The sequence below is a fragment of the Sus scrofa genome, chromosome 9 (assembly GCF_000003025.6).
Source record: "Sus scrofa isolate TJ Tabasco breed Duroc chromosome 9, Sscrofa11.1, whole genome shotgun sequence".
Taxonomy (NCBI): domain Eukaryota; kingdom Metazoa; phylum Chordata; class Mammalia; order Artiodactyla; family Suidae; genus Sus; species Sus scrofa.
In genome coordinates, this window is record NC_010451.4 from 136,948,810 (window position 1) to 136,972,709 (window position 23,900).

The following is a 23,900-nucleotide window of genomic DNA, read 5'->3' on the forward strand; positions in this document are numbered from 1 at the left end:
GAAAGGGAATGATACCGTTTTCCCAAGGGACCCTTGAACAGGGCACCACAACGGTCACCACACACACAGAGAACAAAATACCAATCACTTCCACAGAGGCCGCGGACACTGGAAGAGCAGGGGAGAGCCAAGTCTCGCTGAGGTGAAGGAGGGGTCACGCCTGGGCCCAGCCGAGTGCTCTCTTATTTCCAGGGCAAAACCACAGGGTCTTGGGGTTGGATGGTAAACCTTCCACCCAGATGCAAGTCCATGTGTAAACTTTCCGATGCTCAGTCAGCTTCTGCCTCAAAAACAGAGCCTCTCACCCCAAGCCCTGAATTGTGGCCTCCGGCAACTGCTCCCAGTTTTGGCTTGATGGTCACACAGCAAACCAGAATGAGCGGGTCGGACAGAGCGACGCGTAGCTCTCAGACTGTTGACTTTGCAGCCAACTACAATCTTCAGCTCTTTCTACCTGAACGACGAGAGAATCTGGTCTCGCCTAGGCCGTGGTACGTAAGCCAGATTTTCAACCTCAATCATCCAGGTTGAAGGTCTGCAGCCTTGCGCAACAGACAACCGAGACCTGCGTGAATTTCACTGTCCCACGCGATCTGCGGCCCCACAGTCTGCAAGGTCTTCCTCTGAGAGGCCAGGAAGTTCCTGGCTCTGGGCTGCTGTGGACACCTCTTCTGCAGACACTAAGGGTCAGAACCCACTGCCCAACAGGGGATGGCTGTCACCTGCCGGGCTGCACCTGCCCTTCTCAGAGTCTCCCTAGGATACTGACAAGTGACTGGTGTGGCTGGAAAAGGAGAAACACATGAGAAATAAGTGTGACGATTTTTTTTCTTCTTAAGCCGCACCTGCAGCCCATGGATGTTCCTGGGCTAGGGGTTGAATCAGAGCGGCAGTAGCCGGCCTGCACCACAGCCACAGCAATGCCAGATCCGAGCCACATCTGTGACCTATGCCACAGTCTGTAGCAACACCACATCCTGAACCCACTAAGCGAGGCCAGGGATCGAATCTGCCTCCTCAAGGACACCATGTCGGGTTCTTAACCCCTGAACCACAGCAGACACCAGTCTTTCCTGCTGATCGCTGATTTGAGAAAGCACTGAAGAGCAGGGGACCGCGTCAACTCTAAGTTCAAATAAAGAGCAGACACGTGGCCTTGCCAGGAAAGCCTTGTACCTGCAGCTGGTTGCAGAGCGCTGACTCCCACCCCATTATCATGACACCTGGTGCCTGTCCCATGGAGCTGGGGCCCCACCTCACTCTGATGCCCGCCCCTGGGGCCACACAAAACCCGCACACCTGCCACTGCAACGTTCACATTGAGGACTCTCCGCATCCTTAAAGAAATGATTGGGCCCAGCCTCTCTCGTCAGCACATTTATGGGACCAAACACAAGAGGAAAAACTTGGAATAACCCTCTATTAATATCTGCTAATATTCATTATTGCCTAAGGTTTCCAGGTTGTCCCTTCCCTCAGGGAGCACTGTCACAGGGCTCTCCCTAGATTTTCTGTGGCCAGGGAGGGCTGGCAAAGGCAGGTGGTACTCCAAAAGCAAAGGCAGCTCCTACACACAGTAACGGGAGCGCCACGTCTGCTTGGAGACGGCGATTTTGTCGTGAGAACCTTTAACGTCTGCTCTCTTAGCAACTTCTGAATATGCAAAACAGTATCATTACCTAGAGTCCCCATGCTGTCCATTACAGCCCCATGGCTTATTTTATAACTTTTAAAACCATTGCTGCGTCCTTTTTCACTCCCTTCGCCCTTTTTATCTACTTCCCAGCGTGCTGCCTCTGGCAACCACCAATCTGTTCCCTGCATCTGTGAACCTGTTTGTATGTTATTTACTTATTTAGGAAGTGAGATCAGATGGTACTTGTCTTTCTTCGTCTGATGTATGTCACTTAGCATAACGCCCTCAAGGTCCACCATCCATGTTGTTGCAAATGCCAAGGTTTCATTCTTTTTAACGGCTGAATAATGTTCCACGGTGTCCGTGTACCACGGCTTCTTTATCCATTTATCCACTATGAACGCTTAGGTTGCTTCCATATTTTGGTTATTGCAAGCAGTACTGAAATGAACACAGAGGTGCAAATATCTTTTCAAGATAGTATTTTCATTTTCTTTGGGTAAATACCCGAAGTGGGATTGCTGGGTCATATAATTCTGCTTTTACTTTTTGAGGGCCCTGCATACTCTTTTCCACAGCGGCTGTACCAGTTCACACCCCAGCAACGGTGTAGGCGGGTTCCCGTCTCTCCACACCTTCTCCAGCTCTTGCCATCCCTTGTGTCTTCTTGATGATGGCCCCTCTGAGGTGCGATGTGGTACCTCACGGTGACTTGGGTTTGCGTTTACCCCGATGATTAGTGATGCGGAGTATCTCTTCCTGCGTCTGTTGGCCAAGTCTAAGTCTTCTTTGGAGGAGTGTCTCTTCAGATCCTGTGCCCACTTTTTAATGGAAGTGTTTGTGTTTTTTTGCCATTGAGTTCCATGGTTTCAGGTCTTACATTCACATTTTAATCCATTTTGAGCTCATTTTTATGTATGCTGTGAGATGGTGGTTCCATTTCATTCTTTCGCATGTGTCTGTCCAGTTTTCCATCGAGGAGACGCTTCTCTCCCCGTTGGACAGCTGGACTCCTTTGTCGCAAATCAACTGCACATATGCATGTGGGTTTATCTCTGGGCGCTCTATATTGCTCTGTTTTCTGTGCGTCTGGTTTTATGCCAATTCCATGGTGTTTTGATGACTATGGCTTTATGATAGAGTTTGAAATCATGGAACGTGATGCTTTCAGCTTTGCCCTTCTTTCTCGGGGTTGCTTTGGCTGTTTGTGGTCTTTTGTGGTTACACACATCTTTTAGATTACTTGTTCCATTTCTGTCAAAAATGCCAATGGAATTCTGACAGGGATTACCATGAATCCGCGGATTGCTCTGGAGAATATGGACATTTTAATAATATTAATTCTTCCAATCCATGAACAGGGGATATCTTTGTATTTATTTTGTCTTCTTCAATTTCTTTCATCATGTCTTACAGTTTGCAGTGTACAAGTCTTTCATCTCCTTGGTTAAATTTATTCATAGGTATTTTATTTGTTATCATGCAACTGTAAATGGGTTTTCTTAATTTCTCTTCCTTAGAGTTTGCTATTAGTGTATAGGAATGCATATTTCTGTATATTGCTTTTGTATTCTGCAACTTTATTGAAATCATTTGTTAGTCCTAACTTTTTTGGTGGAGTCTTTATAGTTTTCTATATACAGTATAACATCATCTGAAAACAGTGATGGTTTTACCTTTTCCTTTTCAATATGGGTGCCTTTTATTTCCTTTTCTTGCTCTGACCAGGACTTCCAATAATATGCTAAGTAAAATAGTGCGGGGGTGGGGAGTTCCCATCGTGGCTCAGTGGAAATGAATCTGACTAGTATCCATGAGGATGCGGGTTTAATCCCTGGCCTCCATCAGTGGGTTAAGCACCCGGCATTGCTGTGAGTTGTGGGGTAGGTCACAGACATGGCTCGGATCTGGCATTGCAGTGGCTGTGGTGTAGGCCAGCTGCTATAGCTCAAATTTGACCGCTAGCCTGGGAACCTGCATATGGAGGTGTGGCCCTAAAAAGACAAAATTAAAAAAAAGTAGTGAAGGGGGAGTCTTTGTCTTGTCCCTGATCTTGGAAGAAAAGCTTTCAGCTTTACTCTTGGGTGTGACGACAGCAGTAGGTTCACCACGTAAGGCCTTTTTTACGCTGAGGTACAGTCCCTCTATACCACTTTGTAAAGAGTTTTTACCACATGGATGCTGAATTTTGTCCAATGCCTTTTCTGCATCTACTAAGAGGATCATGGTTTATCTTTCATCTTGTTAATGAGGTCTCTATCGCACTGATTGATTTGCTGATGTTGAACCATTCTTGCATTCCCTGGGATAAATCCCACTCGATCATGGCATGTGATCCTTCCAATGTAGTACTGTCGTTGCTGTTGCTATGGTGAGGATTTTTGCATCTGTGTCCATCAGTGCTATGGGCCTGTGATTTTCTTCTCTTGTGATACTTTTGTCTGAATTTGGTATCAGGGTAATGCTGGCCTTGTTAAATGAGCCCTCTTTTATTTTTTGGAACAATTTGAGGAGGAGTGCTATAATTCTTCTTTGAATGTTTGAGAGAATTCCCCAGTCGGGCTGTCTGATCATTTGTTGGATCCCCTACTGTTGTAAATAGTAGGCTTACATAGAAAACCTGAGAAGGTGACTGCTGGGTCTCACAGTGCAGAAGAGGTTCAAACCAGTGGGTGAAGCCCCACACTGGAACCAACTGCTCCTCTATGGGAGTGGCCACAGCTAGCCTTTCACACATCCTTGACCCCTGGTCTGCCCCCCATAGTCAGCTCTACGATGGCTCTCTGTCTTTATTCTGCTGTGAGCCAAGGCTCTAGCCTCAGCCTACCTCAGCTCACCTGACTCACTGGTCCTGCTGAACTTGCAACATCCAGAGCGGGATCTCCAAGTATTATCTGACAGCAAATCGATATACGTAAAACCTGCATCTTCTCATCCTTCACCATGGCACTCTAACTCCCATCGCCAGTGTCTCAAGAGCCAAGTAAATCCCCTGTACGATTTCTGGCTCACTCCTCAGACGGCAGCCTGGGTGGAGCCTGACACACTCAGGACAGCGAGGATGCCGGCTCTGCTCCTTGCAGAAGTCCCAGCACAGCGTTCGAGGGCAGCGGAAATCTTCCCTCAGCTCTGAGGACCCGCAGGGGCTACCACTGCTCCTTGGGTAGCAGCAGCGAGGACCGAGACGTACAGGGGCTTTGAGAGCATCAGAGGACGAGTACCACACCGCCAGCATCATCCACAGTCCTGGTGGAGCTGGCCATACTCTGTAGAAGGCGGCAGAACCTCAGCACAACGTGGTGAAATCAGACAATTGTGTTCACTGTGACTCATTAAGAACATGAAAAAGAAGCTTCTCTCTCACCCTCTGCCCCAGTAACACACAAAGGCTCTGGTGCGCCTCCCTCTTCCGTGACAGAGCCCTTGTCCTAGAACAGGCTGGGCTGGAGGGTGGCACTCGTTCCTGGTTGGCATTCAGAAAGGTGGCCACTGGCCCGCCTCGCAGGTCCTCCTAACCCTCCCCTACGTGGGTGGGGCCAGCAGATCAAGGAGAGGAGAGGGTGGCAAGGATTTCCCACAGCGGTGCCCAGAGGTGGGCATGGACACCCTCTCTCACTGGGAAATCCTCTCTCCTCACCCTCTAATGATTCTGAGGGAGGGTTATTTAAATCTCTGCCTAAAAACTTAGAGTGCCACGCAACTGGGATAGATGCTTCAGCATTAGGAACTTTCTTTTTCCATGTTAATCTGACTTTGCTTATGGTAAACACTTGTCTGGAGCAACAAATTGAGCCGTCAATCCATCTTCATTGGCTGTACTTCTGACCGTGTCATCATGCACGCAGTGGGCACAAAGGAAGGAGCTCCCTCCTCTTAGTTCCAGGCACCACCCTGGCAGCTGGAGGTAGAGGCATGAAAATGTAATGATGACGATGATGCTAAATGGCTCTTGCCCTCACTGAGCTTATCGTCCTTTCCCCTTTTTGCTACCGACTGACTCCAAGGTTTCAACAAAACCAGGCTGTGATGGTTGTTGAGGTCAGAAGGCAACCTCTAAAGAGCAATGCAGAGGTGACGGAGAGGATTCTGACACAGTCCAATCGACCCAGGTGGCTGGAAAGAGGCGTCAGTGTCATAAACATGTGTATTTTTAGGAAAACAAAGAGCCTGACTCGGCTCCTGTGTGTTCTCGGCTTCATGGGTGCAGATTTCAACCCCCTCCCCAGTAAAGGAAGGAAAACCCAGAAGCCAGATGCCAAAGGTGGAGGGTGTGCTGAGCAGGGCAGCCTCCAAATGAGTACCTGTTTGACTTGATGGAACCCCAATGGAGGAACAATCCATGCATTTAACTGCATTGTAGCTACACTCTGGGCGTTGTTCAGAATCTGTCCTAGGTCCCATCATCATGATTTTACGGAGGGGGGCCGTGTCATCAGCAATGAAAATGCTAACGCTCCCTCGAGCCAACCTCCACGCAGTCACACAGCACTCCCCTCACCCCAGGCAGAGCTGGCGAGGAAATTCAGATGCAAGTGAAAATCCTATCTTTTCCTCTATAGGTCACTGTATTTTCAAAGAAATAAGCTTCAAAACCATCTGCATTTATGGCTTGCGCGTATTTTTTGCTACAAAGCTGGAAGAGCATCCAGACAATATGAGATGGAAATCTAGCATTCTAAAAGGAAACGAGTATCAAAGACAAACCACCTAGGAAATGTCACTGAATATTTACTCTTACAGTTCAACCAAAATACCTTGATCAAATACCTATATTTATCTATGTCACAGATTCTGTCAAGCTACAGAGGCAAAACATTCCTTTCTCTCCCTTTTTCATAATGATTTTTATTATTTCCATTATAGCTGGTTTACAGCTTTCGGTCCATTTTCTACTGTACGGCAAGGGAACCCAGTCACATACGTGTACACGTTCTTTGTTCGCACGTGATCATGCTGCGTCATAAGTGACTCGACCTAGTCCCCAGTGCCACACAGCAGGGTCCCTTTGCTTATCCATTCCAAAGGCAAGAGTCTGCGTCTATGAACCCCAAGCGCCCCGTCCATCCCACTCCCCCTCCCCCCGGCAACCACAAGTCTGTTCTCCAAGCCCATGACAAAACATTCCTTTCTTACTTTCTTATTTTTCTTGGTTTTTCTCCTTTTTAAAAATCTCCTCAGAATTCCCAAGCAGTGGTTATGTCCAAGTTTACCAAGTTATCTCAGTCTGAAGCCTGGTGCCAAAATCCTGACCCGTGCCTCTCAAAAGCTGGTGTCTGTCTCTCCTCCAAGGGGAGACACCAGGCTCTCCAGGGTCACGCAGGAAACCTCTCGAGGCAACAGGAGGCTTTACGGGTGGCTGTCCTTCCAAAGAGTTACGCTTCCCTCATAATCACAGCCCCACAGTCTATCACGGGGCAGCGCACAGCCTTCGCCAGCGAAATATGGGCCTCATTCTGACCTCGAAATGAAAGTGACGCCAACGTCAACTCGCAGGCCGCCTCCCTGTCCCCCACACCAGAACTCTCTCAAGACCCCCAGACGCTCCTGTGGCTGGAGTCCAGCATCGCTGGGCAGGGCTCCTGGGGTGTGTTTCTTCTGGAGGTCGCGCTTGGCCTGGCTCCCCTCGGGGTCCCAGGTACCCTCCGGAGCCCAAGCTTGGGTGAGGCCACCCGCCGTGAGGACAGGGCCGGGAGGGCGAGGCAGGGCCATCGTCTGCTTCTCCCTGCTGCCGGGTTCCAGAAGCAGCTTGCATGCCACTCACCCCGCCTACCTGCGAGCAGGACTGACTTTCTGCAGTTCTGTGTTTGTCTGTCCAAGAGCAGAGGAAGGTCACAGAAGGCGAGCAGGTGTTAGGAAAAAACAGACACTCGTGTTCCAAGGGAAATAAGGAAAATCAGGATTTTGAGAGGGACTTTTTTTTTGCCTCTCATCCCTAAGGTGAAATTCTCAGCCATGAGGTTAAAAATATCCATTTCCTCTTCTCACTCTGAGAACAAGCTGTTGGCAAGAGGCACTTCAGTCAACTCTCCAGGCTCTGGTGAGAGCCGTTTATTCCCATTCTAAGATTTCAGTGCTTTGGTAAAAATTTGTCGCGGCTTTAAAAACTAGGCCTTCCTGAGGTATATGGAGTGATTGGCCAACGGGGACCTGCTGTCCAGCACAGAGAACTCTACCCACTATCCCGCGATCACCCACGTGGGGAAAGAATCGGCGAGAGAGTGGACGTGAGCGCACGTGTGACAGGTCACTCTGTTGTGCAGCAGAAATGGTCACAGCCTCGTAAATCAACTCTACGCCAATAAATCTTAAAACGAAATACAAAATAACATAAAAACAAGTCCTTCCCCTGAGAGTTTCCAGATTCTCATTGGAGAGCATAAGTCACATGAAATCTTTCAAAAATTATTTTTCACGGGCTAACAGGTGTACAGAGAACCTGCGGATCATTTTTCTAAGTGACGTCTTAGGGTTTGTGAACCTTCCACGGTTTGATGGAAGGTTCACATCGGAGCCGCTGGAGTTACAGCGTGTGGAAGAAAGAGCGAATTGAGGGCTTATCAGCTCCGGTACCTGCTGCTGGGGGTGCACTTTAAGGAAACACCAGGGTAACATAAACTGCCTGGAAAGCCATTACACCGTCTCACCCTCTGATTCTTTAAAACCTTTGCAAGTGTCTTTTATAAGGAAAGTCCCCCAAGTGAAAACAGGCTCCGGGGACAGAGATGGCCCTCGCGTTATTCATAACAGTAGGGAAAAGAGGCGACCCGTAACCAAGTCGCAGGGCAGAGTGCGGCAGCTTAGCCGGTGCAGCTTCCAGGGCCTCCCTGGGCCTGGTGCCCGTGCAGCCTCACTTAACCCCTCAGGAGCCTTGGGGGATGCCTGCAAGTCCACAGCACAGCCGGGGAAGCTGGGGCTCTGAGAAAGCCAGCCTCCACGTCCAAGCAAACAGAAACAAAAGCCACGCTTCCCCCTCTTCCTGGAAGATCACAGAACCTTTAAACAACTACTGGGACCACATCGTACCAGAGCAAACTGTACACGACACGAGGCCCCGTGAAACAAGTGTGGATCCGTTGGCCGTTGGGATAAGAAAGGCTCAGGGGACCACAGAGTGAGCGGAAGCTGCGCGGACTGCGGGCTTCCTGTGCGACCCCCCCCACTCCACCTGTAAATCTTCCACGAGCTGTTCATCCCACAATCGTGAACACAAAGCCCGGGAGAAGGCGACCAGCTGCAAAAATCCTTCTTCAAAATACATTTGTAGCACAAACCAGTGCTGCTCCCAAGCAGAGCTCAGCCCCTCGGGACGCGTTTTTCTGCTGTGGGTTTGGGCAGGCTCAGAAACCCTGCGAAGCTTAGCCTCTCCAGTTTCAGCGGCGTCGGCTGTGCTGTGGAAACACGGACCCCTTGTGGCGGGTTTTGGGGGGGCACGCTCTTCATCGCTTCCTCACCCACGTGAGACGTGACTCTCACCAGGCGGGGCAGAGACGCGGGCTCTCCCATGAGCCTGGGGCTCCCGGCGCCAAATTATGGATTTGACTTTAAAACCTGGCTTTTAATAAATTTTTCTAAAAGTGTCCCATTACTGATGGGCATCCCTCTAAATGCGGGCTGGGCTCCGGTATGGCCTCCACCTTCAGCAGGGCCACAACCTGGACTCTGAATGCTTATTCAGGCTTTAGAAAGAGAATCCCCTCGGAACACAGTGAGCAACTCCTAGCAAGATGGAATATTCCAGACTTGCCTAAACAGGGGGGAAATGGCACCAGATGATTTTTATTAAATTGAGGCAATACTTTTAAAACCATTCACCAGAAGACCTTTTAACTAAGAAGCGATATAATGGTATCTGATGGGGCTTTTTTTTTTTTAATGACTGCACCCACGGCTTATGGAAGTTTCTGGGTCAGGATATTGAATCTGAGGGACAGCTGCGACCTATGCCACAGCCAGATCCTTAATCCACTGAGCAGGGCTGGGGACTGACCCCCGCGGGCACCTCTGCAGCGACCCGAGCTGCTACCACCAGATTCTTAACCCACTGCACCACGGTGGGAACGCCTGGATAATTTTTTTAAAGCAGATCTCTTTTTTTCTGACTCCTCAGGTTACAGGGGTCGGGAACCAGGTACGCTTCCTCGAGGAAGAACAAACAACAGTGTCTGGACGGTTTCTAGCAGCGCTCTGACCCGGCCACTCCCCGTCTCGGAAGCCTCCCGAAGGCCGGTCGAGCTCGGCAACTGCGCGTCACTAAGAGGATGCTGCAGACGGGCGCTGTTATGCCCACGACACACACAAGGAACGCGGACACAGAGAGAGGTCCCCTCTGCCGCCTGGGGATGCAAGCTCAGCTCCTCCCCGAGGGGCAGACGCGGGCCCTCGGCGAGGGGTCGGTGGCACGAGGAGATTTAGGATGACGGGAGTGGTGCCTGAGCCCCAACACGCTCGACGGAGAAGAACATGCCATCGGATGTTAACAAGACCTTTCGGACACAAAGAAATATAAACACAGACACGAGACACGTGGATAAACCTTAATAGATGGAGGGGAACAGCCGCTTGGCCCCTGGAAGCTGGAAGTTCCGTGTCTGTACGAAGGGCTGCTCTCCCTTTGCAGTGTTGTGGGGGGACCCGCGAGGCCGTGTGACGAAGCACCAGCCTGACACGGGCGGGCAGGTGGCGGCAGCCATGGCCGTCACCCTCTTGGGCCGCGGTCATTTCGTTGGTGCTGTCCTGCCTCAAACCCAGGCAACGCTCACTTCCAGACCGGTAATCAATCTACCTCACTGCAGGCTCATTTACTGCCGTGGCTGTGCAGTGAAAGTCACCCACTATTTCCGCTCCATGTCACCATAAAATGCTCTTTCTCTCCCTTTAAACTGCTCTCTGGAAGTCCCTTTACTTAGCTCTACGATGAAGCCTGATGACAAATGAAATTGAGTCTTCGCACCTGAGAATGTGGCCTTTCTTTCTACTTACACGCCTCTTTTTTGTGTGTATTTGTAGAATTTTATAATTTTCTTCATAAATACTTTGGATATTTCCTATGAACCTTTTGCCTGGGTTTTATCTATCCATCCATCCATCTATCCATCTGTCTGTCTATCCATCCATCCCTCTCTTTCTCTCTACCTGTCTTGTCATGAATGTGTTATGTTGCATAAATAAGAAAAAATGTCACACAAACTGGCAGTGCCCACTGCAGCCTTTATGCTCCCACCCGCTGGCTGTAGGAGAAGTTATAATACGGGCCCATCGTCATGACCAGAGCGGTGTGAGAGGTCAAGGCCCTCACATGACCCCCCCCTTCCACGTGCAGCAATGAAAAAGGAGCCACAGGAAGCTTGGAGCATCTGCCTAGACCGAAAAACCCCAGAAACAAAAACCATCCAAACGAATCTATAACTTCCTTTTCTGGAAGGTCATGCGAAGCTGCTAGAAGCCCCGCCGGTCGGCCGGCAGCCCCCGCAGGCATCAGTACTCACGCCGGAGCCCCTCCCGCGCGTGGACGTGGCGGCGTCCTCCTCGCCGTCGGCCCCGGGCTGCCTGCTGTGCTCGGCCTGCAACGAGAGCACAGCCCCGGGTGAGAGCGGCTTCGTGGGCACGGCGGTCCCCAGCGATTTGAAAGCGAAGCAGCCACAGCCCGCGGCCCCACGGCTGCAGCACCTGCACAAACAGCCCTGCTCGTTGCCACCGCCTCGGCTGGGGAACTGGACCACAGTTCCGAATGGACCCAACGTCACAATTTTGAAATTCACGAGTCACGAGTTCGCTTCTTGGCTTTTCCCCCAAGCCTCTCTCTGGCTTAGAAAATAAGTAACATGAAAACAGCAGAGGACCGAGACGATGAACTGGCTCAGAAAACCAACGACGTAAGTCGGGGTGGAGAGTTGTGCGGTTTCGATTCAGCTTTTGCCCCTGCACTGCGTGCTCGGTGGCTGCGTAGCCACTGAAATAATTCACTGGGCATCTGCCTTTCTGCTCCTGAAAGGTGAGCAATCGTGACTTCCCGCTTCTTTGTTTAAGAGAGGGCTTTGCTGGATGGTGTGGCGACCTCCTGCCAGAGGGTCCCTGGGGTGCACTGGAAAACACAGCTCCGGGGCCCCACCTTGCCCCCCCCAAAATGAGCAAGTGCGGGGTCATGAGCCAAGGATCCAACCGTGACACTGGATCTGAAGGTGATTCTAAGGTATTTTTCACAACTGCTGAGTTAGGAGAATAAATGATTTTGTCAAAGAAATAATGTCCACATGGTCACGTTTACGAAAAGCTCCACATACCGAAGTTTTAAAACGAGGAAAGAGAGCAGCCCTCCTTGACTCTGGCCAGAATGGTACCCTTTGAAGTATATTCTCTGGTGAGATTTTATACACAGATATGCATATTTTTTGTCCTTCAAGGAGGTAGGTAAAGACTCATTTTAGGAGCTCCCCTTGTGGCTCAGAGGGTTAAGAACCTGACTAGTATCCATGAGGACGCAGGTTTGATCCCTGGCCTCGCTCGGTGGCTTAAGGATCCAGTGTTGCTGTGGCTGTGGTGTAGGCCAGTGGCTACAGCTCTGATTCAACCACTAGCCTGGGACCCCCCATATGCTGTGGGTGCGGCCCTAAAAAAAAAAAAAAAAGGAAAAAAGAAACGGACCCACGAGGCCAAGAGGACAGCAGTGCACGCGGTCCAGCCACCTGACCTCAGAGGTGTGGGAACCAGGACTCCCCGTCTCGGCTCAGCTGGTTAAGAAGCGGACTAGAATCCACAGGGGTGGATCCCTGGCCTCGCTCAGTGGGTTAAGGATCTGGCGTTGCCGCAAGACGCAGCCAAATGGCAGACGTGGCTCGGGTCTGGCGTGGCTGTGGCTGTGGTGTAGGCCTGCAGCTGCAGCGCTGATTGGACCCCTGGCCTGGGACCCTCCATGTGCCGCAGGTGCGGCCCTAAAAAGACAACAACAACAACAAAAAAAAGTCAGGAACCAGGAACCCAACACGTACTGCGTGACAGGAAAATCCCCCGTGAAAGCCTGAATCTGTCATTTCTGGTACTTCCGGCGAGAAAGGAGAACGCTGGCGAGGAGGAAAGGCCAGGGACAGACGGGAGGGGACGGGCTCCGAAGGCCCTAAGTGGGGACACGCGGAGCAGAGGTTTGCAAAGGACACACGGAGACATGCGGAACCCGCCTCGTCTGTGATCAGGCGCCAGCAGAGACGGCTCAAGACTTCCCATTAGGTCTGTGAATAAGACCCATCACCGGGGAGTTCCCATGATGGCTCAGGGGTTAAGAACCCGACTAGTCTCTGTGAGGATGCTGGTTTGATCCCTGGCCTTGCTCAGTGGGTCCAGTGTGGCTGTGGCTGTGGGGTAGGCCCAAGGCTGTAGCTCTGATTTGACCTCTAGCCTGGGAATCTGCATATGCTTCAGGTGCAGCCCTAAAAATGAAAACAAAAACATCATCACTGGAAGTTTGTGATGCAGCGGCTTAAAGATTCGGCAATGTCACTGCAGCGGTCTGGGTGGCTGCAGTGGCCGGACTCAATCCCCAGCTCAGGACGTCTACGTGGCCGGTGCAGCCAAAGGAAAGAGGTACCGCCGTCACCCAGACAACTGCCTTGGTGGTGGAGGTGTGACGACGAGCCTGGCACCGCAGTTCACACTGACCCGGCAGGCTCTCCTTCCCCGAAGGAAGTAACCACTGCCACACATATTTAGAAAAACGCCAAGCCACGCCCAGAACAGATGCCCACGAAGCTGTGTGTGCAGAAGGCAGAGTCATGTGCGTAGTTAATCACTTACCTTACTGTTGCTTCTTTTATTAACTCTGAAAAATCCCAGAAATTTTTTCTTCTCTTTATCTGTTTCATCATTCTCAAGGGATGATTTTCTAAAAGTTTCTAGAAAAAAAAAAAAAAAGGAGTAAGTTATTTTTCAGCATCTGAAACGGGCAATCTTTAAAAAAAAAAAAATCAACCAATGTTTCCTTTCTCCACCCTTATGGGGCTTGACTTTAGTTCTTATGAGACAGTAAACCCAGCAACCCTTTCTCTCAAAGCCTGTTGAGGCACCGCAAAGCCTCCCCCTGAGTTCATGATATCACTCAAGGTTCTTCCAAAGGTTCTTACGACCTGCTGTATGGTTAAAAAAATCCCAAAGTTCTAGGTCTGAATCGAGCATCAGGAAAATAGAGTGACTCTACGTGTGAGTTTACATTCTCCAGTGGCTGCGTCAAAAAGAACCAGGTGAAATTCGTTTTAATAATATGTTGTATTTAATCCAGTGTATCTAAAGTATCTTCGTTCCATCGCACAATCCACATAAAATTATTCCTGAGGTGTTTTTCGTTTTCGTACTAAGCCTTGAAAATGCGGCGCCCTTAAGATGGCCCATCTCGGCTTGGACCAGCCCTGAGCCAGGCGCCCGCAGCAGCAACACCTGGTCTGTCACCGCCAGGCTGACGGCGCAGCTCCCAGGACTGTGAAACACCTGCTGTAAGGATTATGAGGAGGAACAGACACAAACTAAACAAAATTCACCCACGGCTTCCCTGCTTGAAGCAACCACTCCTTTCCAGAATGCGGCGTGATGGTGCTGGTTCCCAGCTGGGATCAGAACTAAGCACGTCGGCGCTTCCAGGACCCGCGTTCCCAGATTCTCCTTCCTCTGCCTTGAGCGGAATGATTTCCTTTTCAATCACATTCTCCAGGGGGCCCCTGTTTCCTTTTACTGTTTTTACTTTTGAATTCTAAATCCACAGCCTGCTTGCCCTCCTGGGTTTTCTCCATCAGGCTAGAATGGGCGCCCTCGGGCAGCTGACCACGCAGCCCAGGTCTGCTGTCTCCAGGATGGCATCCCTGGGAGCTTGCCCCCCCCCCCAGAGCCCTAACTGGGAGACTCGGGGTGGGTCCAGGCCGCCCTCTCAGGATGCCTAAGCAGCGGGGACCACACTTGAGAGCCTGAGAGCTGGTGGAGCAAAGGCCCGGGGGCACCGTGGTAGGGGCAGACCTGGGGATGACTCAGACGACCGTGGTGCACCCTCAGTGCCACCACAACCACTGGCTACCATCCTGCTGACACCCCAGAGGCCACTCCAGACCTCTGTCCTCAGTCTATCCCTTTCTCCTCTTCCAAGGCGCACAGATGGGGCCAGAGGAGAAAAGCTGTAGGCGCTGCTATAAGATCAAAAGATGGCTTTGCCCACCACTGCCCACTGCTGGAGAGCCAGACTGCCAACCCACTGGTGGACAAAAGCGGATGGCGATTTCACAAACTCCGCCACCAACATACCCACCCGAGCCAGGAAAGCATCAGGGAGCATCTCCTGTTCCAGTCAGAGCAGGCGGACGCGGGCGTCGGTGCCTTCGGACCTGTACTTACACTGACGCTGTCCTCCCAGCGAAGCAAACTCAGCTCCCGTGCTGTCAGTGGCAAAGGCTCCAGCTTTAGCCCCAAGGGCGAGGCCTCCCTGTTTCATGCGGGGGCTCCAGCCGAGGCCCTCGGTAGCGGTGAGGCATATGCATGCACCCCGCCACACATGCGGCAGGTGGGCTTCGTGGTGAATCCCATCCAAACCCTCTGCCAGGCCAGAGCCTGTGTCCAGCGCACGGTACCACAAAGGGAAGCCGCCCACGGGCAGCAGCACACACTCGCAGTGTCCTGTACTTCCGATGGTTCTAGAACTGACTGCCTGTGACACGGATGTAGGAAGTGCAGGATGTGATGGTGCCTGGGAGATGAGGCGGTGAACAAGGAAGCAACATCTCTGGCCACAGGCTGTTACACCAAACCACACAAACCGAGAGACTGGGCCAGAGATCCAGGGTCTTGTTTCTCTCCCTGAACAGGGGCGGTGGCTGGTCACCACCCCCAGGACTCAGGCTCGGGGCAGCCCTGGCTCAGAGCCGCTCTGCGCTGACTCAGAAGCCTCAGCTGCGCTGTCCAGCTCCAAGCTGGCCTGACCTCAGAGGTGAGGCTTTGGCCACTCTGGGTGGGGCCTCCTGTGAGGTTTGGGACCACCAGGCGCCCGGAAGGATGGCCTGGAAAGCAGAGCAAGAACCCTTGGCTCCCTGAGCGTTTCCATCAGGCAAGACTCCACGCAGCGAGCGGCCCGGTGCACAGCCAGGCCTCAAGAAACGACTCAGGAGCCGGACTCCACGGTTCTAAACAGATGACAAATTGAGGGTGGCGTCTACTTTGTTTTCATTTCTGCTCATTTACTAAGACTTAAATATGAATAAAAGTCTAGGAGAGGTTGCGCTTCATCCTTAAGCAGAGACTGGAAGCATCAGAATGATTTGGGAGGTGACACAGAGGGGCTGAGAGGTGCAAAGGGATGGAGGATGCTGGACCTGCCCCAGAGGACCAGCTCATCCCACATCCACGCTTCCGAAGAGGAAACAGACAAGCCGCCGGGGACACGAACACGGTCACCAAGCTCATCGAGGCAAGAGGGCAACCGCGTCTGCATCGCACGGAGCTGTGCCTGTTTGCAAGTGCCTGCGTCCGCAGGATGGGGCCGTGGCACCCGGTGAGAGAAGAACCACCGTGGTGAGTCTCCTCCTCTGCTGCTCTCGGCCTGCCGGTATCCCCACGTCAGATCACTCAGAACCATCATATATATTGACGTTTCCACTCAAAACAACTATGCATTCATGTTGCTTCTTTTCGTAGCGAAGTATAGTTAATTGACAACGTTGTGTTAGTTTCAGGTGTACAGCCCTGCGGCTCCGTTATACACAGACACACATGCGTATGTCTCTATGTAAAACTTTTTCATCCTTTTGCTGTTACGGGTGGAGTTTCCTGTGCCATACGTAGGACCGTGTTGGTTCTCTTCTTCATAGACCGTAGTGCCTACGTGTTCATCCCAAACCAATTTACCCCTCCCCCTCTGCTATCCCCGTTGGTAATCAAGTTTGTTTTCTCTGTCCGTGAGGCTGTTACTGTTTTGTAAATAAGCTCATTTGTATCATTTTTAAGATCCTACATATAAGTGAAGCCCTATGATATCTGTCTTTCTCTCTCTGACTGCACTTCGTATGAAATCCTCTAGGTCCCTCCGTGTTGTTGCAAAGGGCGTGATCTCATTCTTTTGACGGCCGAGTGACCTTTCATTGTGTAAACATCCTGCATCGTTTCCATTTGTCTGGTGATAGACAGTTAGGTTGCTTCCAAGTCTTGGCAAATGTAAGCAGGGCTGCTAGGAACATAAGGGTGCATTTATCTTTTGGAATTCAGCTTTTTCTCTGGCTATGTGCCCAGAAGTGGGACTGCTGCATCATATGACAGCTCTGCTTTTACTTTTGTAAGGGAACCTCCATTCCCGCCAACAGTGTAGGAGGGTTTCCTTTTCTCCACGTCCTCTCCAGAATTTCTTATTTGCAGACTTTTTGATGCTGGCCATTCTGACGGGGGTGAGGTGATGCTTCAGTGTCGTTTTGGTTTGCATTTCTCTAATAATTAGCAATATGGAGGATCTTTGCATGTGCCTATTGGCCAGCTGTCTGTCTTCTTTGGAAAATGTCTCTTTAGGTCTTCTGCCCATTTTTTGATTGAGTTGCTTGTTTTTTGGATATTGAGCTGCATGAGCTGTTTGTATATTCTGGAGATTACGCCCCTGCATTATTTTTTTTTTCTAGAAACAAAGTCTATTCTTAAACACTTTAACAAACATGGACAGAAATTTCTGTAAAATACAAACACTCAGTGTGAGTTCAAGGACCCCCTTGGAGTGCACTTGCGCGCGTGTGTGTGTGATCCCAAAGGTTTATATAAATCCCAATATATATGTGTGAACATACATACTTATGTAAATATGTGCATGCATATGTGTATGCATTATGTAATTTATAAGAAATAAAAGCAAAATCTGGACTGATCATTGACATGCTTGTTTATGACATAAAAGGTCAGATTTCACCACCATCCACACTGTCCCCAAATCCTGCAGCAGGCGGGACAGAGCTGGGGGCAGGTCAGGACAGGGCGGCGCAGGCAGCAGGAAGGAAAGGACGCCTTTCCCGCATGTACCACGTCCCCGCTGCCCTCAAGTTCTATGTTCATAAAGGCCCTGTTTTCCACAGCAACCCGCTTCCTTTCTCACCCATCAGGGCCACACAGCAAATCTTCACACGAGGGACATTCCTGGCTTAGCCAACCAGAGGTTCAGGGAATCAAACCACAACCTCATTTCAGCCTGGCAAGACATCCCCCCCCAGGAGGTGCCACCCCCACATGCCCTGGGGTCACTCCGTGCATGGCCGCAGCCCAGAGCCATGCAGAGGGCAGCCTGGCAGGACAGCGCGGGGCTCACGGTACCTCGGCAGCTCAGGGAGGGCTCCGATTGCGTTTTGGTCAGAAGAACTGGAAAAGGCAGACGACAGAGAGTGACGACGGGCTTCTCGACCCGCGGTGGCACAAAGCCTCCAGCCCTGCGTCAACTTGTGCCAGGGGTCGCGGGGGGCGGGGGTGGGGCGGTTCCCTGGGGGGCCCAGCACGCGAAGGCCCGCGTCCCGGCCCCATCCCCTCGAGGCCTGCACGGGCCGGGCTGCTAGGCGCCGTCCCGGCGGCAGGTGGCAGCAAAGCCCGCTGCGTCTCACGCTGCCGCCGCCGGGCCTCTGCCTTCCGCGCCTCCGGCCTGGGCGTCCCCGTCTCCCCACCGCCTGTGCGCCGGGGACAGGGCGTGAGCGGGAGCGACAACGTGGAGGGCTCCTCAGGGACGGGGACAGAAATGTTCTCCACTCAAGTGTCTGAGTGTCAGGAGGAGGGGACAGAGGCGTTTGGCGGCGATGTCACAGCCCGCACGGCGCACGATGGGCCGGATGAAGGCATGCTGGTCCCGGCAGAGCGGGTCCCCATCACACCAGGGTTGCCCCTCCTTTGTGGGGGAGGCTGCCAGGTCGGGGGGGGGGCGTGCCCAAGGCAGCGAGGAGGGGGCTGGGGGGGTGGGGAGGATGAGAAGAGGGAGCTCCGGCCTCGTTGAGTTTCCCTTAACGGAGAGATGCTGTTAGCGCTGCTACAGGGCTTTCCCGGCTAACAGGTTGCACAACGACGTTTCAAGATACAGCGAGTGATTAGCACGTAACAAACATACTTGCAGAGTCTCTTCCCCTCACAGGCCTAGATGGGGGCAGTTTTTCCTTTCCTGTCTTTCCCTCTTTTTTCCCTATCTTGCCAAAGGAAAGCTCTGTTTCCAGAGTCCCAGAAACCAAATCTAAACAGGGCCACCACAACCAGTCGACACACACGACACCCGGGCCCCTGAAGCAGGTGCTGAGAATAATCCTGTCCATGTTTTAAAAAGATACTGGGTCAAACGTGAGGTGCACTACTCTCAAATGTGGGAACACTTTTTTTTTTTTTGAGGGAATAAATGGTCTATGTTCTTATATGTGACTGAGCTGAAGCCTTTTCTAGAATGTCAGTGAGACCTGGGTCCAGAACCTCTGGCAGGTTCTGAAATCACCGATTGCATACACACACACAAAATGGTAATAAGAATATGCAGAGGTTTTTTTAAATGGGAATTTTTTTAAGCTGAAGAAACATATGAAAACTTGAACACTAATATTTTTAAAAGCCCAACCTGGTCAATATTTGTGGAATAAATAAAAAGGCAACAGATATCGAGTGACCTCATTAAAATGGACAATTTGGTGAGGTCCATCTTAATAATCCTAAAGTAAGCAACACTGACATTTATTTTTGGTCGGACAGTTGTTGAAATAGCCTGGGTCACCCGGGGACAGCCGCTTATACAGCGTGGTCTTGGTGCCAGCATGGGCCTCAAGCTGCCTCTCAAGCCAGGGGGTCTAACTGGGCGACCTCAGGCGGGTGCCAAACTCACGGGAGGAGAAAGCACATTTGGGGAGGAGCCACTTGTGCCGCTGGCTTCAACGGCTAACAACGTGCGAGACTTGGGAGGGTTTAATAGCGACCGCAAAGGAAATCCAAGCCAATACGGTTCACAGGCGGTGTCTGTTCTTTCAGAGCGAGAGCCCCAGTGTTCGCACTTCTCCCCCGTTTAAGCGTCTCGTGGACGCTCACAGGAGAGGGGGGGTCGGAGGCGTGCGGACCACCGGGGGAAAGAGGAGTCACTGCCGTGCCCCCTGCCCTTCGGGGTTCTGCGCCCCCGCCCGCGCTGCTTTGCACCGAATCCGAGATGCGGGGACACAGGCACGTGCCCGGCTGCTGGGCGGCGCATGCGCGCACAGCCGTCCGCGGCCCGGGGGACGTAGGGGGGGCCTCACCTCGCTGGTTGTCCCAGGCGTAGAGCTCCTTTATCCCCAGCTGGCTCAGGGACTTGGAGAGCTCCAGCTCCTCGCCGGCCACGTTGTCCCTGAGGAGCACCACGTGCTCCGGGCTGACGTCGCACTTGGCGCAGATGAGCGGCAGGAGGTTCTGCAGAGGCACCTCGGGGCTCACGCGCACCACTGCCTTCTGCGTGCGCAGGTAGTTGACGACCAGGCGCACGGTCTTCTGCAAAACACAGCGGGCACGACCCCGTGAGCACATCTGCCCACAGCGGTGTTTATGCCAGGGTGGAGCGGGGCCAGACTCTGTGTGGGTCCAGGCTTGCTTCCCAAATTCAGTGGGTCGTGGGCGAAGAGGGCATACTAAGTTGGGAAAAATAAATGCCTGGGACCCTGTGTGTACTTTAGGGATTTTGTTTTGTTTGTTTGGCCATGCTGCCGGAATGTGGAAGTTCCTGGGTCGGCCACGGAGCTCACGCCACAGCAGCGACCAGAGCCACAGCAGGGACAACACCAGATCCTTTACTGCTCTGCCACCAGGGAACTCCAGAAAAAGATCACTTTTCAGGGGACGGCCCGACCTCGGTAATGAACAGCCTTTGATGTGAAGACCCACTTAATTCTATTCAGTGGATGACTCTGACTTTAAAAAATGGAGTATTTTCTCCTTTTAAAAACTATGACGGCAGGTTTCAAACATACAGAAAACGTGTGTGTGTGTGTGTGTGTGTGTGTGGCTTTTTGATTGTTTTATGGGTAAAGCCCACATGCTCTCCGTGCATTTGCAAAGTCTTCCACCTGCACTGCTGACTCAGAGCCGGGCTGACTTGCTCCTGGCCATCCTCTCGTCCTCCTTCCCAACCAAACCGACAGTGATCCCCTGAGAGCACTGAACTTCCTGCCCTCCTTCAGCTGCCCAGGTTGTCTTCAAGGCGACTTAGAGCAGCTACCAAAGCGATGCTTCAGCTGAAGCTGCTGGCTAGGTCAACAACGCGTTTGGCTGCAGCTGTGTTCCTTCTGGCTCATCCTGCCTGGTTCCTTCACAGCTATGTCCTTCTTAACCCACTGAGCCAGTGGGGGGCTCCGCTCGAATCTCCTCTGCTAATGAACAACCGGCTAACGATGTGGGGAAAGGAAAGACAGATCTCAAGGAATAGACTGTCTTTCAAGGATTCCGGACAGACTAACCACAAGGCGCTTAAAACATTTTCTAAAGAAAAATAGTGTGAAACTATCGTGAACAATCCAATTTAAAGGAAAAAAACCCCATAAAACATCAAAATTTTGTTTAAGAAGCCAAAATAGTCACCTGAATATATTCACATCTATAGAAATACATAGAGTGTGTATATGCTACACATAGATTCATAGAAATACACCACACATATGTATTTTAAGCTAGAAAACTATATTAGACCTATAAATCATAGGCATAAAATAATCAGAAAGTAAATCAATTAGACTAAAGCTGATTGTAAATGTCTACAGGTACAAAAAGTGTAACAGAAGTTCCCATTTGGCTCAGCAGGTTAAGGACCTGATGTTGTCTCCATGAGGATGCAGGTTCGATCCCTGGCCTCACTCAGCGGGTTAAGGATCCAGCGTTGCTACAACCTGTGGTATAGGTCGCAGATGCAGCTGGGATCTAGTGTTGCCGTGGCTGTGCTGTAGGCTGGCAACTGCGGCTCTGATTTGACCCTTAGGCCGGGAACTTCCAATGCCACAGGTGTGGCCCTAAAAACAAAGACAAAAGTGTGGTATGCTGAAGTTTCACGCAGCCAGCTTCTGTTTGGTCTTAACTGATCACCCATATGGTTTTAAGATCCTGGGAGTGGACACAGCGTGCACTGAATAAAAAACTGGCCGAGATGGATCCCACTCCCTTCCAGCCTGAGGGCCAGGGTTTGATGCACTTCAGGAGGAAAGAGGAAACCGTGGAGCTTCTTCATGCTTCTCAAGCTGAGGTCATGTATAACCCTGGGCTCACCTGCCCCTGGGGCTCAGGAAGACAAGAAAAGCCACAGAATATTAAAAAAAGGTTTCATTTCCTTGAACATGGATTTACTTGAAAAACCAGGGAGAACTCAAGAGTACAGTTGGCCCCAAGTACAAGTGATTAACTGCCCAAGCCCGGAGAACATGAACTGTTGGCCAAATTACCATTTTTAAAAGCAGAGAAATTTAGCAGATATTCCAGTTATCTGAAAGAATAAAATAGCCTTTGATTTTTTTTTCTTTCTAGGGCTGCACCTGTGGCATATGGAATTTCCCAGGCTAGGGGCTGAATTGGAGCTGCAGCTAAAGCAACACTAGATCCGAGCCACATCTGCCACACAGCTTGCGGCAATTCTGGATTCTTAACCCACTGAGCTAGGCTAGGGATAGAACCCGCATCCTCATGGATGCTAGGGGGGCTCTGAACCCGCTGAGCCACAGTGGGAACACAAGCACTGCTTTCAATTGGAGATAAAGATCCAGAGCAAAGCTTTCCTAAAGAGTACAATACACATCTGAAATTAACTTATTTAATAATCAAAAGCCTGAAATCTACACATAAAATGCTCTCCAACTGCAATGACTATTTCTGACAGTTTTTCAAAAAAGCCCCTTTGTTCCCTCTCTCCAGGAGGATGTCCGAGTCTTCTACACACCCTCGCCGCTGCCAGGGCAGGAAGGCCTCCAGGACCCGACCAGAACCTTCGGAACCCATCCAAGAGGGTAGACACTGGCTACGTGTGTTATTTCAATTCGAATTAAGAGAATGAAAGGCCCAGTTTTTCGAGCACACTCGCTGCATTGCCCTGCTCAGTAGCTACAAGGGATCGGTGGCTCTTGCCCTGCCCCGGGCAGAATTCTGGACCACTCTCATCTTTGCAGAGAGTTCCGACGGATGGCTGGAGACCAGGAACTCTTCTTTGGTACCTGAAGGGACCATACAGCACAACGAACTTTATGCAATGCTGCAGACCTATGTCTCCTGAAATAAACTCACTTCAGTACCTAACTTTGCCCAGTACGGAAGTGGGACTCTCAACCAGAGCTGTTTGCATGGGTTACTCAGATAAGGGGTTCCTCCGGCGCCTCACGCCACCAGCATCTTTGGCCACAGATAACTGCATACGTCCTCATGTGACAAAGGGGTCCCCGTGCTACTGACCTCAGGCATCTTTGGGGGGCCAGCCTTAACTTTCGCTTCAGGAACTTTTTCTTTCAGAAACACGGTGTGGACATTCAAGGTTCCAACTAAAGTGTTTGGCTTAAAATTCAAAGGCTGTTGGGTTTCTGAAGAGCGGACCTCCAGGGCGTGGTTGGACGGATTCAGGTGGTTCTGAAGGCAGAGTTCGACCAGGAGGTCCATCATGGCATGGCTGCAAGAGAGAAACAAGCCACGGTCATGGGCAATGTCCGCACTCGCCCTTCTGCCAGCTGAGCGTGGGCAGCACGATCGGACCAGCGGGCGAAGGTGCACACTGGCTATGCTCTCGGAGAAGGAGAAGAGCCTCTAGTGGCTTCCTCACACGTGACCGTGCAGCAGTATCTTCACAAGTTCACTCCTAACAAACACCACCACCGAATGGACCATCGGAGCCAGGAGAGCTGGGCAACAGTTACAGTCCAGTGAAACCCATGAGTCCTGCTAGATCAGCACAGACGATGTTAACTTATGGGTACGAGGCACGGAATTTTCAGTCATTCGTAAATATAGTGTATTTTATTTGTTTATCTATTTTTGGCTGTGCCTGTGGCATGAAGATGTTCCCAGGCCAGGGACTGAACCTGCACCCTGGCAGAGACCTGAGCCACAGCAGTGACAATGCTGGATCCTTAACCCACTGAGCCATCAGGGAACCCCAACATAGCGTATTTAAAAAACCCACATTTTATTTATTTATTTGGACACACTTGGGGCCTATGGAAGTTCCTGGGCCAGGGACTGAATCCAAGGTGCAGCTGCGGCAACACTGGATCCTTTAACCCACTGTGCCAGGCCAAGGATTGAACCTGCACCTCTGCAGAGACCTGACCTG

At 51.3% G+C, this 23,900-nt stretch overlaps 1 protein-coding gene across 1 annotated transcript in view; it reads right to left on the reverse strand.

Annotated features, from left to right (window-relative positions):
- Window positions 1–23,900, reverse strand: part of COBL (cordon-bleu WH2 repeat protein) — a 204,729-nt gene that overhangs the window by 98,289 nt on the left and 82,540 nt on the right. Inside the window, 3 exon segments of the mRNA XM_021063931.1 lie at window positions 13,421–13,518; window positions 19,870–20,098; window positions 23,030–23,240. Of these exon segments, the coding sequence (XP_020919590.1) occupies window positions 13,421–13,518; window positions 19,870–20,098; window positions 23,030–23,240 (538 nt within the window).